Genomic DNA, 16137 nt, shown 5'->3' with positions numbered 1-16137 from the left:
CTGTCTCTCCTACTTATAAAGGCTTCACCCGCTAATAATCTGACTGTCTCATCCTCTATATTAAAAAAAACAATATTTTTGCCTTTTCTACCCCACTCGACATACATTATCAGCTTGGGGCAGCACTTCGGTGAGGAAACTTTACCTGATTTTCTTTCATGTATTTCTCAATAATTATCAAGTTATGTTCTCTGTTCATCTTTGTCCTTATTGAGGTACAATCTATTTGTAATCATCCATTTTTAATAATTCAGAAGATCCCTTCATAGCTGCCTTCTTTCCAGATTATAAAGCAAAAGTTGCCTAACTTTTCCTCACATCTCAATCCTCTTTACACTTGGAACAGGTCTCTTTTCTTGTCTCTTATCCTTTCCAACACAGACATATTAAAATTTAAACACGACCAAAATACTGCAGATGGCAGAGGTATTAGACAAAAACAGAAAACGCTGGAAATAGTCAACAGGTTTAACACCTGTGGAGACAGAAATATGCTGGAATTTTCCAATTTGTTTTTCAGAATGTCAGTGTAACACGTCTTCGGAAGCAGAAGTCCCTTCACCAAAATCCCTTTATTTACAATTCCAACAGCAGTGCGCAGAGTGCCATCAGTCAGCAGTCTACCTTCGGGAGTGCCAGAGGAACTGACACATCCACTTGAATACAAGGAAAAGATTCCCTGATTGGCCCATCAATTGACTCCTTAATCAGGGAGTTCATATTCTAATAGGCTAACCTCAATGGCCTGATTGAAGTCATTACAGTCAGCTCAGCTTTTCACGCCATATTTTCAGACACTGAAAAATAAAGTGAATGGACAGGTCTCATTTCGTAATGCTACTGGGGTGGGCTCTGATTGAACCCACCCTGCCAGCAACTTAGACTCGTGAAAGATTGGGGATAAAATTAGAAATAGATCAAAAGATAAAAAAATAGAATAAAGGAATCCCCACTTCCCCACCACGGAATCCCCCCATCCAAACACGGATACGGAACCCCCGATATCTTCCTCTGGGAACCTCCCAACACTGGACTTTGACACGGCTCCCTGGAAGTGCTCGGGTGGCACAGTGGTTAGCACTGCTGCCTCACAGCACCAGGGAAACTAGTTTGATTCCCGGCTTGGGTCACTGTCTGTGCAGAGTCTGCACGTTCTCCCCGTGTCCTCCGGGTGCTCCGGTTTCCTCCCACAGTCTGAAAGACGTGCTGGTTAGGTGAATTGGCCATGCTAAATTCTCCCTCAGTGTACCCGAACAGGTGCTGGAGTGTGGTGACGAGGGGATTTTCACAGTAACTTCATTGCAGTGTTAATGTAAGGCTACTTGTTACACTAATGAATAAACTTAAAACTTAAACAAGGTTGTACCAGAGGGCAGCGCCAGGGTATATAACCCTCTCCCCACTATCCACATCCCCCCTCCCGCCCCCACCCCCCCTCCTCTCCCCGCCCCACACCCCACCCAGGGGCTGTACTCACCTGTGGGTTCTGTTCGCACGTCATGGGGAACCTGTCATGATTCTCGCTGGCAAGAAAGAATGGACTGTCCAACATGGGAGACTCTCAGGCATAAACATCAGAGCTGCATTGGTAATTAGATGTAAGAATTCCCGATACGCCATTGGTAAGGGAAGAGGGGTGACAATCAAATGGAGAAATCCCACTAGCGTTAGATCTATTTTGGGACGCTCATCTAATTCTCTGCCATTCAAAAACAGGGGCAGAATACTATCCCCACCCCCACAGGAGTAACATCAAAGTCAATGACCTTTGTTCATCAGAGCACTATTTCTGGTTTTTGTTAACTTTAATACTCTACTGCAGTTTTATAATTGATTACATTTACAGAGGATAATGTTGTTGGAGGACACTTTTCCTGACCCAAAACATTCTACAAATTTCAGGACAGGCACAGAGATTTTTGGCCATGCAGCACTGAAATATTTGCTGTTGTTTGTGTCTTCCCACCCAAGTTGGCTGGCCAACTAAGCTGGGAATTACAGACACTGATGTCAATATTTAAATTCCACTGACACTAAAACTTGCTTAGGTCGGAAATGGGCTGTTAAAGTGGGCAGAACTCCCGCTTTGCAAAAGTTTCAATAATAGACCAACTATACTGAGAATTCTGGCGACTCTGTTACTCTCCTTCTAAGTCTTCATGTTCTGATCTGATTCCAGCCGTCGTGTATTTTCAAAAACAGTTTCAACATCTAAATTCATAGAAATTCATAGAAACCCTACAGTGCAGAAGGAGGCCATTCGGCCCATCGAGTCTGCACCGACCACAATCCCACCCAGGCCCTACCCCCACATATTTACCCGCTAATCCCTCTAACGTACGCATCCCAGGACTCTAAGGGGCAATTTTTTTTAACCTGGCCAATCAACCTAACCCGCACATCTTTGGACTGTGGGAGGAAACCGGAGCACCCGGAGGAAACCCACGCAGACACGAGGAGAATGTACAAACTCCACACAGACAGTGACCGAGCCGGGAATCGAACCCGGGACCCTGGAGCTGTGAAGCAGCAGTGCTAACCACTGTGCTACTGTGCCGCCCAAATGAAACACTTTAAAGGGATGATTTTTCACTCCAGCCTTTAAGCCTGAGGCAATTTGGCTACAGTCTACCAGAAGTGCCAGAGACAATTTGTGAACATTGCACCACAAGTACCAGTAAGTAGCCTCACAACGCCAGGTTAAGGTCCAACAGCTTTATTTGGTAGCACGAGCTTTCGGAGTGCCGCTCCTTCATTGACCTGATGAAGGAACGGCGCTCCAAAAGCTCATGCTACCAAATAAACCTGTTGGATTTTACTGTGCCTACCCCAGTCCAACGCCAGCATCTCCACATCATGGCTACCACAAGTGCCGGAAGCATTGTGGGCACAGTACATCATGAACACAGCATTTTGGGAGGAAAATCTTCTTGGGTTTGGTTTGCAAACTGCAGGTGTGCACGATATACATTTTAGCAATGCACTATTGGATCCAGGCATAAAGGAAATAAAGAGATTTTGGTGCCTTTGTATTATTAAGATCAGTGGGAAATTTAAAGGACTGGGTATAATTGGAAGCCCAAGAAAAGCAATAGGAATGATACGTTGGCACTGTGGTTAGCGCTGCTGCCTCACAGTGCCAGGGACCTGGGTTCGATTCTGGCCCTTGGGTGATTGTTGGTGAGGAGACTGCATGTTCTCTCCGTGGCTGTGTGAGTTTCCTCTGGGTGCTCCAGTTTTCTCCCATAGTCCAAAGATATTCAGGTTAGATGGGTTGTCCAGGCTAAATTGCCCCTGAGTGTCACAGATGTGCAGGCTAGGTGGATTAGGTGTGGTAAATGCTCAGGGTTACAGGAATAAGGTTACAGGGTGATGGGCCTGGGTAAGAAGCTCTTTTGGAGAGTCAATGCAGACTTGATGGGTCGAATGGCCTTATTCGGCACTGTAGGGATTTTATGGTAATAGCAATGTTTGTGGATATTAGAGTGTATGGAACAGTCAACTGCCTGTGAGTATTTGAGAGCACTGAGACTACTGTCAAAATTTTTGATTTTCAGAGCTTTAGTCTTCTTATTTAGTTTAATGGGATGTCCCCTCACTGTGTCAGCGAATGGCAGCCACACCTGAAGAAGCAATCTGGGGCGAGAAACTGGTCCTTGTCACAACCAGTTTTGTGATCGAAGGTTGGGTGATGATTTATTTGTTCTTTCCCTATATTGCAGATGACGCACTGCCAACTAAAAATGTGCATGTTCTGCTTGCCACCACATTGCGACTCAGTTAGTCCATTAGTGCCTAAGAGTGGGTAAAATTTTAGGGGTGGCACGGTAGCAGCTTGTACTGCTGCCTCATAGCGCCAAGGACTCTGGTTCGATTCCTGGCTTGGGTCATTGGCTATGCAGAATCTGTACTTTCTCTGCGTGTCTGCGTGGGTTTCCTCCGGGTGCTCTGGTTTCCTCCCAGTTTGAAAGACGTGCTGGTTAGGTGCATTGTCCATGCTAAATTCTCTCTTAGTGTGCCCGAACAGGTGCCAGAGTGTGGCGATTAGGGGATTTTCACAGTAATTTCATTGCGGTGTTAATGTAAGCCTACTTGTGACACTAATAAATAAGCTTTTAATTTGTGCGTAAGGATTTCTTGTTCGATTTTTCTCAATCTTTAGCCTGGAAAGTCAGAAGTCAATTGTAATATCTGCTTGACGACCATGACTCAACTCACGGAATTCACCATAAAGTATGGATTAAGTCTGGGATCTCGTTGTTGTGCATGACACTGAAATTCCTGGACTGCAGAAGAGGTAAGTGAGAGATCTGGGCCCGCATGGGTGTCAGGAACTTTGAAAAAAATCCAGTTTTGCCAGGATTCAAATCCATTTACCTGTAAATGGATGAGGTGATTCATTTTGGGAGGACAAATTTAAATGTGGATTACAGGGTCAAAGGTAGGGTTCTGAAGACTGTGGAGGAACAGAGAGATCTTGGGGTTCATATCCACAGATCTCTAAAGGTTGCCACTCAAGTGGATAGAGCTGTGAAGAAGGCCTATAGTGTGTTAGCTTTTATTAACAGGGGGTTGGAGTTTAAGAGCCGTGGGGTTATGCTGCAACTGTACAGGACCTTGGTGAGACCACATTTGGAGTATTGTGTGCAGTTCTGGTCACCTCACTATAGGAAGGATGTGGAAGCGCTGGAAAGAGTGCAGAAGAGATTTACCAGGATGCTGCCTGGTTTGGAGGGTAGGTCTTATGAGGAAAGGTTGCGGGAGCTAGGGCTGTTCTCTCTGGAGCGGAGGAGGCTGAGGGGAGACTTAATAGAGGTTTATAAAATGATGAAGGGGATAGATAGAGTGAATTTTCAAAGACTATTTCCTCGGGTGGATGGAGCTATTACAAGGGGGCATAACTATAGGGTTCGTGGTGGGAGATACAGGAAGGATATCAGAGGTAGGTTCTTTACGCAGAAAGTGGTTGGGGTGTGGAATGGACTGCCTGCAGTGATAGTGGAGTCAGACACTATAAGGAACATTTAAGCGGTTATTGGATAGGCACATGGAGCACACCAGGATGATAGGGAGTGGGATAGCTTGATCTTGGTTTCAGATAAAGCTCGGCACAACATCGTGGGCCGAAGGGCCTGTTCTGTGCTGTACTGTTCTATGTTCTATGTTCTAAATTGGCTGTAGGTGTGTTTTCTACCCAACCTGGCCACACGTCAGGGTGATCTATTCAGGGGAACCAATGGTCTCCTATGGGAAGTTCCACCTTATGGGCGGCACGGTAGGGCAGTGGTTAGCTCTGCTGCCTCACAGCTTCAGGGACCCGGGTTCGATTTCCGGCTTGGGTCACTGTCTGCACGGAGTCTGCACGTTCTCTCCCTGTGTCTGTGTGAGTTTCCTCCGGGTGCTTCAGTTTCCGCCCACAGTCCGAAAGATGTGCTGGTTAGGTGCATTGGCCACCGTAAATTCTCTCTCACTGTTATCCGAACAGGCGCCGGAGTGTGGCGACTAGGGGATTTTCACAGTAACTTCATTGCAGTGTTAATGTAAGCCTACTTGTGACACTAATAAATAAACTTAAACCCTTAAGACCTCAGCAGACCTGAAAAAGCCGTAAATTAGAATTGGTGCCATTACACAAATTTTCACATGGGAAAGGAAATCAATTCCGGAGGCTGGTGTTTGCCCTACTGAACACACAAAAACAAAGAGGAAAGAATATTTTTGTTAAGCCCTAGTCCAGTCTTATCTCTGCTATCGAAATGGAAATGCACCACTCTTGTCATTCAGGCTGAAGGTGGGGGGACGCGGGCAATGCTGAACCACCCTTGGTTGATGCATTACCTCCATCAGCTGCCACGTTTGCGAATAGGAATGGGTGGATGACGCTTCCTTTGATTTGATGCTGAAGAATCAAAGGTGTTTAACAGTGTGTACGCCTGCTGTCAAACATAATTCCCTGAAAAAAGAACAGTATTTAAAAGAGTATCTATGTCAACCTATGTCAACCCATGCACTAATTAGGGGCCAGCAAAGATTAACTGGGGGCCAGAGGCAGGCATTAGAACAATAACCTCTGTGGAAAAAGAGAAATATTTATGGATGTTTATGTAATTTGTAAATTAAACAAATAAATGATCCTCTCACAAGAGCATGAAAGACCTAACATGCGAAACTTGAACTATGACTGCAACGATTTTTCTCACAGTAAAAGAATGTCATCAGGAATGTGCTGCTCAGCAGAATGGGTATTGTTTATGTTCGGGGGTTTGATGTGTTGGTGAAATCTGGATGATTGATTGTTAGGTTGCAGTGGGTTGTGTTTAATTTTCACATGTGGAATTTAGTTCGGGGACAATGAAAACATCCATCAGTCTTACACAGTGATATGACATTTAGACAATTGTGAGCACAGAAATATCGGGACAGAAGTCAGCTATTCAACCCCTCCGTGGGGTGGAATTTTAGGACCTCGCTCGAGCGAGACCGGAAAATCCTGCCTGAGGTCAACAGGCATTTCCATTGTCTGCCCCTCGCCCGCTCCGATTCCGTGATGGGTGGGGTGGTAGAATTCCGACACTCAAGTCGCCCGCGACATTCAACAAGATAAGCAATCTGTAACCTAATTCTTAAATTCATATCCCTCAACACCCCGGCTCGCAAAAGACCTACTGATCTCCAATTTAAAATCATTAATTGATTGGGGATTTACTCCTGTTTTTTGGGAACAAGTTCCCTGTTTCTGCCACACTTTGTATGGAGAACTGTTTCCTAACTTCTGCAGAAGTTTTAAAGTTATGTCCTCATGCTCTACCTGCAGAACATGTTTCTTTTTACAAATCCTTTCAAAATCCGAAAATAACACAACCAAATTCCCCCTTAACCTTCCATATTCCGGGGAAAACAAGCCTAACTTAGTTAACCCTTGGCATTCTAGCTCACATGCACATGAATCTCTACATAATCCTTTGAAGAACAAGATATCCTTTCTAAGGTGCAGCTGTCCAAAGCTGTATAAGGTACTCTGATGATTGAATAAGAGCTTTGTCTGGGTATAGAAAAACCTCCTCCCATTTATAGTTTAGCCTGCCAGATATTAAAGCCAACATCCTTACAAGTCTTTGTGATTACTATTTGTATGCGACTATTACATGTGGTTATTTGGATACATGGGCTCAAAAACCTGTGGACTTCCACTGTTCCTAACATGTCACCAATTAACAAATACTCGAGACTATACTTAACCACTATTCCCCACTCTGAACCTTCTCAACAGAAGCTGCTCACCCTAATAATGCCCCAACACTGCCCGCTGGATGCAGTACCAGGGAACTGCCTGGGCATGACCCTCACCACCCTGGGGGCTGAATTCCCACCCACCTGACGAAGGGACAGCCTGTTCCGAAAGCTAGTGGCTTTTGCTACCAAATAAACCTGTTGGGCTTTAACTTCTTGTCAGACTTCTTGCTGTACTTACCGCAGGGACAATACGCCAAGTCCCCATTAGTCCAGACCTGTTGTAAACACGGCCATCCTTCCTGGGGGGGAATAATGCAACAGGGATGCCCGCTGATGATATTTAAACGTATAGTAATGGGATTCTCGACCTTTCAAAGCTGGGACCCCTTAATCTCATTGATGGACGGACAGGGACCATGTCAATGGGAAAATGCTGGCATTATAGCTGTTTGCGGAATCCCATTGTTTTTCCGCCCCACCCCACCGGTTTTCCTGCATGCTGAAAACAGGAGAGAAAATTCCCCATCGAGGTTTTTAATTTGTTCCTGAGATGTGAACATAGCTGGAAAGGTCCAGAGAGCAATTAGGAGTTAGCCACATTGCTGTGAGTCTAGATTAACATATAGGCCAGACCGGCAACAACAGCGGATTTCCTCCCTTGAAACACATTAGTTAACCAAATGGGTTTTTAGAACAATCTGGTCATTTCTTGATTACTATTGGCGAGACTTCCAGATTTCTTCCAGATTTATTGTCAAATACATGATTAGGATGGGAATAGAGGGATATGGTCCCCAGAAGGGTAGGGGGTTTTAGTTCAGTCGGGCAGCATGGTCGGTGCAGGCTTGGAGGGCTGAAGGGCCTGTTCCAGCGCTGTAATTTTCTTTGTTCTTTGTTTGTTCTTATTAATTAAATGAATTGAATTCCCCAGTGACTGTGGTGGGGCTTCAAATCACATATCTGAAGCATTAGTCCTCGCCCTAGATAACAAGTCCGGTAACATGCCCACTATGTTGCTGTTTCCATTGGTTGGTTGATTATACCTTGACAGCCACATTCTATGACTTTCTGTACCTGTGGGAATCCAGAAATGTTCAGCAAATGCAAGAGCCTTATGTGTCTGACTGCTCTCATAACTCTCAAATTAGGTGAGAATGACAGTCTCGGTAAAAACAGCATCAGTCAGCTGATCTTGAAATCTTGGACATGTCACCAGCAGAATCTTAGAAGAAGCACGAGGTGAAGAAAGTCAAGGCTGTGGTGACCTTAATGGCCACCTGACCCTCATGGGAGGAAACTTCGTTCATGAAAGCTGTAGATATCAGCAAATATCTAACGTGAAAGCAGAAGCCTCCTGAGGTGATACTGCTATTGTCATGTTGGGAAAGACAACCTCTGTACCCTGCGTTAAGACTATTGCCTTCTTCAAACCTGAGCCCTGTGCTCTTCCCTTCTGTTCCGTGCTGTAGAATGTGGTTAAAGAGTGGGCAGCTGCTGCCGCTGGGGTGGCTTGTGCTGCTGCCATTGGTGTCCTTGTCTCTTGCTCTACACAAGAGGTGCATGCATAGCTGCATAAGTTGCTCCCATGCTGCAGCGAAAATCAGACAAAAGTTAAGAACAAGGAGATAAAATGACTCCTAAAAAAGTTGGAGATCAAACCACCTGTGAAGCATTGAAATCAGTTTCTCCAAAGAAGTGCTGTAAGCATCAGCATTTCCCAGAGGCAGGCTGACAGCATTACAGCCTTGGTCCAACAATGGACCAAAGAGCTGAACTCATAAAGGGAAATGAGAGCGATTTTCTCGACATAATGCAGCATTTAACTGAGTGTGTTATCACAGAGTGCTGGCAGAACTGCAGGGTGACACAGTGGTTAGCAGTGCTGCTTCACAGTGCCTGGGACCCCGGGTGCGATTCCAGCCTTGGGCGACTGTGAGAAGTTCGCATGTTCTCACCATGTCTGTACGGGTTTCCTCCAGTTGCTCCAGTTTCTTCCCATAGTCCAAAGGCGTGTGTAGGTTTAAATTGCCCCTTAGTGTCCCAAGATGTGCCGCTTGGGTAGATTAGCCATGGTAAATGTGTGGGGTTATGAGGGTAGGGCAGAGGGGAGGGCCTGGCTGGGGTGCTCTTTGGGAGAGTCGGTGGAAACCCCACAGGCTAAATGGCCTTCTCTGCACTGTAGGGATTCTATGAAGTTCATGGAAATCTGGGGGAAAGCTCTCCTTCATTGCAGTCATACCTAACACAAAGGAAATTGGCTGTTGGAGGCCTGTCATCTCAGTTTAGGACAATGCTGCAGGAATTCCTCAAGGCAGTGTCCAAAGCCCAATGGATTTCAACAGCTTTTTTTCAGTCATTTCTGGGATCTGGGTGCCACTTGCTGGGTCAGCATTTATTGCCCATCCCTACTTGACTTTGAACCGAGTGGCTTCTTCAGAGGGCATTTTATGAGTTAACCACACTGCTGTGGACCTAGAGTCACATATAGGCCAGACCGGATAAGGATGGCAGATGTCCTTCCCAAAAGGACATTAGTGAATCAGACAGGTTTTTATGAAAATCAACAATGGACTCAGACTTTTATTGAGTTCAAATTTTATCATCTTCCACAGTGGGATTCGAATCCGGATCCACAGATCATTACCCTGGGACTCTGTATTATTAGTCCAGTGACAATACCACTGTGCCACTGCCTCCATCATAAGATCAGAAAAGGGGATGTTTGCTTAAGTTTGCACAACATTCAGTATCATACACAACTCCTCAGATATCAAAGCAGTCCATGCCAATATGCTGCATGACCTGGACAATATTCAGGTTTGGACTGATAAATAGCGAGTAACATTTGCACCACACAAGTGCCAGGCATTGACCATCTCCAACAGGAGGCAATCTCTTCATCACCTCACAACATTCAATGGCATGAACATTTCTGAATCCCCCATCATCAATGTCCTGGGAGTTACCATTGATCGAAAACTGAGCTAAACCAGTCATTTAAATACAGTGGCTACAAGAGTGGTCAGAAGCTGGGAATTCTGAGGTGAAGCCTGTCCAAAATACAGGTCAAGAGTGTGATGGAATACTCTCCACTTACCTGGATGAGTCCAGCTCCAACGACACTCAAGAAGCTCAGTACCATTCAGGAGAAAGCAATCTGCTTGATTGGCACCCCATCCACCAACTTAAACATTCACACCCTCCACCACAGCAGTGTGTACCATCTAAAAGATACAGTGCAGAAACTCACCAAGGCATCTTGAGTTACATCTTCCAAACCCATGACCTCTATCATCTACAAGAGCAAGGGCAGAAAATGCATGGTGACACCATTCCTTGCAAGTTCCCCTCCAAACCACGGACCATCCTAACTTGGATCTATTTCGCTGTTCCTTTAATGTCATGGGATCAAAATCCTGAAACTTCCTTCTTAGTGGCACTGTGGGTGGACCAGACAGATTGCAGTAGTCCAGGAAGACAGCTCACGACCACCTTATCAAGGAAGGTTAAGGATGGGGACAACTCATAGAATCATAGAAACCCTACAGTACAGAAAGAGGCCATTCGGCCCATCGAGTCTGCACCGACCACAATCCCACCCAGGCCCTACCCCCATATCCCTACATATTTCACCCACTAGTCCCTCTAACCGACGCATCTCAGGACACTAAGGGGCAATTTTTTAGCATAGCCAATCAACCTAACCCGCACATCTTTGGACTGTGGGAGGAAACCGGAGCACCCGGAGAAAACCCACACAGACACGAGGAGAATGTGCAAACTCCACACAGTCAGTGACCCAAGCCGGGAATCGAACCCAGGTCCCTGGAGCTGTGAAGCAGCAGTGCTAACCACTGTGCTACCGTGCCGCCCGGTCTTGCTGCTGGTCTTGCCAGCGACACCTTAATTCTATAGATGGATTGACAAAGAAAACATTTGATTCCTCTAACATTTCAGGTATGCAAAAACAGGGAAGTGATCTTAATGGTCATTTTTAATCAACTGGATTTTTTGATGAACTGGAAAAATCCAAGTGGCTTCTAGTCAAGAGTTGGAAAATGTGGTGAATAACTGCACATTGACCCAGAGCATCTGTGAAGCTACAAATAACAACATGTATCATAATCTGCTACTTTGAGGAGAACACAGGAAATATACAAGATATGGGTTTTGCAAGTCTCTGCAGAATGATAAAATTTAACTTGGTCTGAGAGTTGAAAATATTGAAGACTAGAATCAGTACAAGGACAAATTCCGTGAAATTGCGGAACAATGAAAGCAAATGAAATGTAAAATCATTCAACAACACTTCAGTAGATGCAAAACTTCGAAAGTATAATACTGAACTGTGCAAAGGTGCATTCTCACAAGTGATTAGCCTGAACGAAGCAAACGCAATGCAAAATGTATTAACAGTTGAGTTTCCCATGAAATGAAGCAGAAAGCTGGCTTTTACAAATCCTGCAGGAAGAAAGAATAAGTGGTGTACTGGGTATATTTGAAAACGCAGAAATGTGTAAAAAGAGTTATCTGAGGCCTGGAAAAAAGGGTTCTTGGCCTAAGGATCACAATAGAGAACTATTTCACTTCCACAGCAGCAAGAGGGTGGTCAGAAAAAAGGTGAAATAAGTAAACGGGCTCCAAATGGAAGTTGACCTCCAAGCAGAAAATATTCTGAATGATTAGTAGCTCCAGGTATTCACAATACATGAGCAAAATGCTCAAAATAATCTGCTCTAGAACAGGATCCATTGTAATTTTTATCCTAACCTAGTTTCATAGAATCACTACAGTGCAGAAGAAGGCAATTCGGCCCATCGAGGCTGCACTGACAACAAATCCACCATGGAACCCCATGTATTTACCCTTCTAATCCCCCTGACACTAAGGGACAATTTAGCATGGCCAATCTACCTAACCTGCACATCTTTAGAGTGCGTGAGAAAACCGGAGCACCCAGAGGAAACCCACGCAGACAAAGGGAGGATATGCAAACTCCACACAGACAGTAACCCAAGGCCAGAATTGAATCTGGATCCCTGGCACTCTGAGGCAGTAGTGCTAACCACCGTGCCACCCTTCATTCCTACCAGGAATGCAACTTGTGCACCAGAAGGACCAGGGATTTGCAGATCTGATCGGTAATGTGCGGTATTTTTCTTGCCTTTTTTGCCATCATACTGAATTTTGTGAATCATGGTTCATTTTTTTTTCTGCACAATTCAGCAATCCTCTGATTCACACTTCTGAGCAAAACATTCTTGGTCATTCTTTTGACCATTTTTCCAGAAAAAAAGTGACTCCTCCAAATCCCATGGGTGTTCTACCAGTCCTCTGGGCCACCTTAGTGTCATACTGACAGTGACAAAATCATTGACAGGCCTAATGTAATGGAAATAAAAGAGGGAATTCTGTAGCTACTTACCAAGAACAAAGGCAGCTACATAGTTCGAAATCTGTCCAAGGCCCACAAGGAAATTCAGAAAGCAGAATATTTCCCAGCTTGTGGAGAATGCTTGAATTATGCTGAATCCAGTCTGTATAGCCATAGTGCTAAACAGAACGACCTTCCTCCCAAACCTGTAAAGCAAAAGCAGATAGTCTTTTGACGATATATGCTACTGAATACTTACTAAGATACAAAAAAAGCACGTGCATGCCATTATTTACATGAGTAATAATGCACACACTTGTACACTTATGTACATGCCATGGCCAGAATTTTCTGTAAGAAGTCTCACAACGCCTGGTTAAAGTCCAACAGGTTTATTTGGTAGCAAAAGCCACTAGCTTTCGGAGTGCTGCTCCTTCGTCAGGTAAGTGGGAGTTCTGTTCACAAACAGGGTATATAAAGACACAAACTCAATTTACAAAATAATGGTTGGAATGCGAGTCTTTACAGGTAATCAAGTCTTAAAGGTACAGACAATGTGAGTGGAGAGAGCGTTAAGCACAGGTTAAAGAGATGTGTATTGTCTCCAGCCAGGACAGTTAGTGAGATTTTGCAAGACCAGGCAAGTCGTGGGGGTTACAGATAGTGTGATATGAACCCAAGATCCCGGTTGAGGCCGTCCTCATGTGTGCGGAACTTGGCTATCATTCTCTGCTCAGCGACTCTGCGTTGTCGTGTGTCGTGAAGGCTGCCTTGGAGAACGCTTACCCGAAGATCAGAGGCCGAATGCCCCTGACCGCTGAAGTGTTCCCCAACAGGAAGAGAACACTCTTGCCTGGTGATTGTCGAGCGGTGTTCATTCATCCGTTGTCGTAGCGTCTGCATGGTCTCCCCAATGTACCAGGCCTTGGGGCACCCTTTCCTGCAGCGTATCAGGTAGACATCGTTGGCTGAGTTGCAAGTGTATGTACCATGTACCTGGTGGATGGTGTTCTCACGTAAGATGATGGCATCCATGTCGATGATCCGGCACACCCCATGATGAGGCCAACATTTATTGCCCAACTCTAATAGCCCTTGAGAAGGTGGTGGTAAGCAATTAGGGATATCACCCTGTGTGTTACATTCTCAAAGAAAGATAAAAGCATTTTTAAAACACAACTTCCCTCTCATAAAATCCATGTTGACCTTGCTTGATTGCATTTTGATTTTCCAAATATCCTCTTACTACTTCCTTGATAATGGATTCCAGGATTTTCCATTGATAGATGCTAGGCTAACTGGTCTATGATTTCCTGCTTTCACTCTAGTTCCTTTCTTGAATAGAGATATTACAGTTTTGATTTCCAATTTGCTGGAACTATCTTGGAATCTAGGGAATTTTGGAAAATTAAAATAAATGCACCCACGGGGCAGAATGTTTCCCTGCCCACCCCCCACCACCCCTCTCCCCGCTTCATGTTTTGCGGCGGTACAGGTGGCCCGCCATTGGCCAGTGGTGGGATCTTCTGGTCCCACCATTGTCAACAAGGATTCCTGTTGAACGTGTGCCCTGCCGCTGGGAAACCCATTGCGGGGGTTCACTGTCAGTGGGATTGGAATATCCCGCTGGCAGGAACTGTCAGACAATTCCAGCCACTATCTCTGTAGCCGCTTCTTCAAGGATCCTAAGGTGTAGGCCACCAGATCCAGAGGACTTAGAATCATAGAATCCTTTCAGTGCAGAAGAGGCCATTCGGACCATCGATTCTGCACTCTCTCTCTACTGGAGTATCTTTTCCATGTCCCCTCCCAAACCCTATCCCTGTAACCCCACGGTTAATGCATCTAACCTACAAATCTTGGGACACTCAAGACAAATTTAGCATGGCCAATCCATCTGACCTGCATACCTTTGGGCTGTGGGAGGAAACCGGAGCAACACCACAAAGACACGGGGAGAATGTGCGAACTCCAAAAGAACAGTCACCCAAGACTGGAATCGAACTCAGTCCTGGAGCTTGGGACAGCAGTGCTAACCACTGTGTCACAGTGGCAACCTTATCAGCCATTAGTCCCATTCGTTTTTTGGAGTACTTTCTCTCCGGTGATAGTTTTGACCGGGATGCTCCGATTTTTCCCCCGCTGCCAGCAAGAATGGAGAACTTGGCATCTGCCTCTTGAAAGGCAGGAATTAAAATTTTGCTTGTTGGGAATGCAACACAACCAGTGACATGAAGACTCGGTCCTGAGATTAAACTCCATACATGCCCCTTTCTATGTGAGGTACGTAGGGCTAAAACGTCTGGCCGAATGGAAGAAAAAGAAGTAACTCACCTGTCAGATAACTGTCCCGAAACAACTGATCCAAACAGCACTCCAATGAAAAATACTGACATAGAAAAAGGCCCCTTCCAATCATTGGCACACACCAAGTCCCACTGAAATACAAAGAGAAATGAAAAACTCCTGACATATAGTTTGAGGAAAATTACAGGCAAATCGTTTCACTGCACTGGAGTCAAAAATAGGTGGAAACAGGAGGGGCCTGAAATTCCTCGGAGTAGCAATCAGTATTGGTCGGATTGCCACTCTGCTCCCAGTTTCTTCCCTGAAATGCTGTCTCAGCCGACCTTCCGACCCAGGCCAGGTAAGAGCTGGGCAGTGCAGCACACCCCCGGGGCCGAGTGTCGAATGAAGCTCCGTCGAAGGGGAGGAAGAAACACCCCCTTTTTTACGACCCCCAGCCGCACTGGAGCAGCTAAGTTGAAAGCTGCAGTGCTGTTTAAAGATGTTTGACCGGCCAGGGAGAAGAGAAATGTATCAACAGTGATTGAGGGGGGAGGGGGGGGGGGTACAATCTTGGGACAAGCCAAACAATTCCAGTTACAAAGTTCCCAACTTGTAGAAAATTGCACCCATTCAAGAACAGGACAGGTATCTCAGCCCTGCCTGAGTGTAACAATTTGTGAACACCATAGGTGTTGAAGGACTATTGTGGTAAAATATACACAGTGTGATTTGGATTAAGGATTGCCTTCAATAACTAGCATAGCATTAAAGCTACTGTGCAATGTGTTTTGTGAGGTTGGGGCAGTCAAAGCCACCCGGCTGTTTCTGAAGGACTGTGGACTACCAAACCTCAGCGCATACAGGTCACGCTGGTGGCCCCAAAGGGCACCAATCTGGTTAGCAAGGAATGATAATCATTCCTCTGGTCTGAGTATTCACCTGCGGGGACAAAATTTCTCCATCACTTAAGTTAAGGAGGTTGCTGTTGGCCACCTCCTCGTAGTGGACATAAAAATGCTCCACTGCAATTAACTAATGTGTACACCAGGCTCTGAGCAATGAACAACTGGCTACCGTTGTTAGAGACATCCTGGCTGGCCATTCTGGGCAGTGACTTCAATGACATACTGATCTGGTTGGATGATCCAACAGGATCAAGAGAAAATTGGACACTAATCCTGGCTCCTGATGAAAGCAATAAAAGACATCAAACTGTGTGATTTCTTGAGCAAACCTGCAGA

General features: G+C 45.4%; 1 protein-coding gene across 2 annotated transcripts in view; it reads right to left on the bottom strand.

Annotated features, from left to right (window-relative positions):
* Window positions 1–16137, bottom strand: part of LOC144505060 (organic cation/carnitine transporter 2-like) — a 70612-nt gene that overhangs the window by 36568 nt on the left and 17907 nt on the right. For both annotated transcript variants that reach the window (XM_078230803.1, XM_078230804.1), the window contains 2 exons: window positions 14942–15045; window positions 12659–12813 (listed from right to left, as the gene is read on the bottom strand). In XM_078230803.1, the coding sequence (XP_078086929.1) occupies window positions 12659–12813; window positions 14942–15045 (259 nt within the window). The remainder of the gene's footprint in view (window positions 1–12658; window positions 12814–14941; window positions 15046–16137) is intronic.

Source organism: Mustelus asterias, chromosome 16, assembly GCF_964213995.1.
Source record: "Mustelus asterias chromosome 16, sMusAst1.hap1.1, whole genome shotgun sequence".
Taxonomy (NCBI): Eukaryota; Metazoa; Chordata; class Chondrichthyes; order Carcharhiniformes; family Triakidae; genus Mustelus; species Mustelus asterias.
The sequence above is the reverse complement of the archived record's forward strand: the minus strand, read 5'-3'. Positions and strand labels throughout refer to the sequence as shown.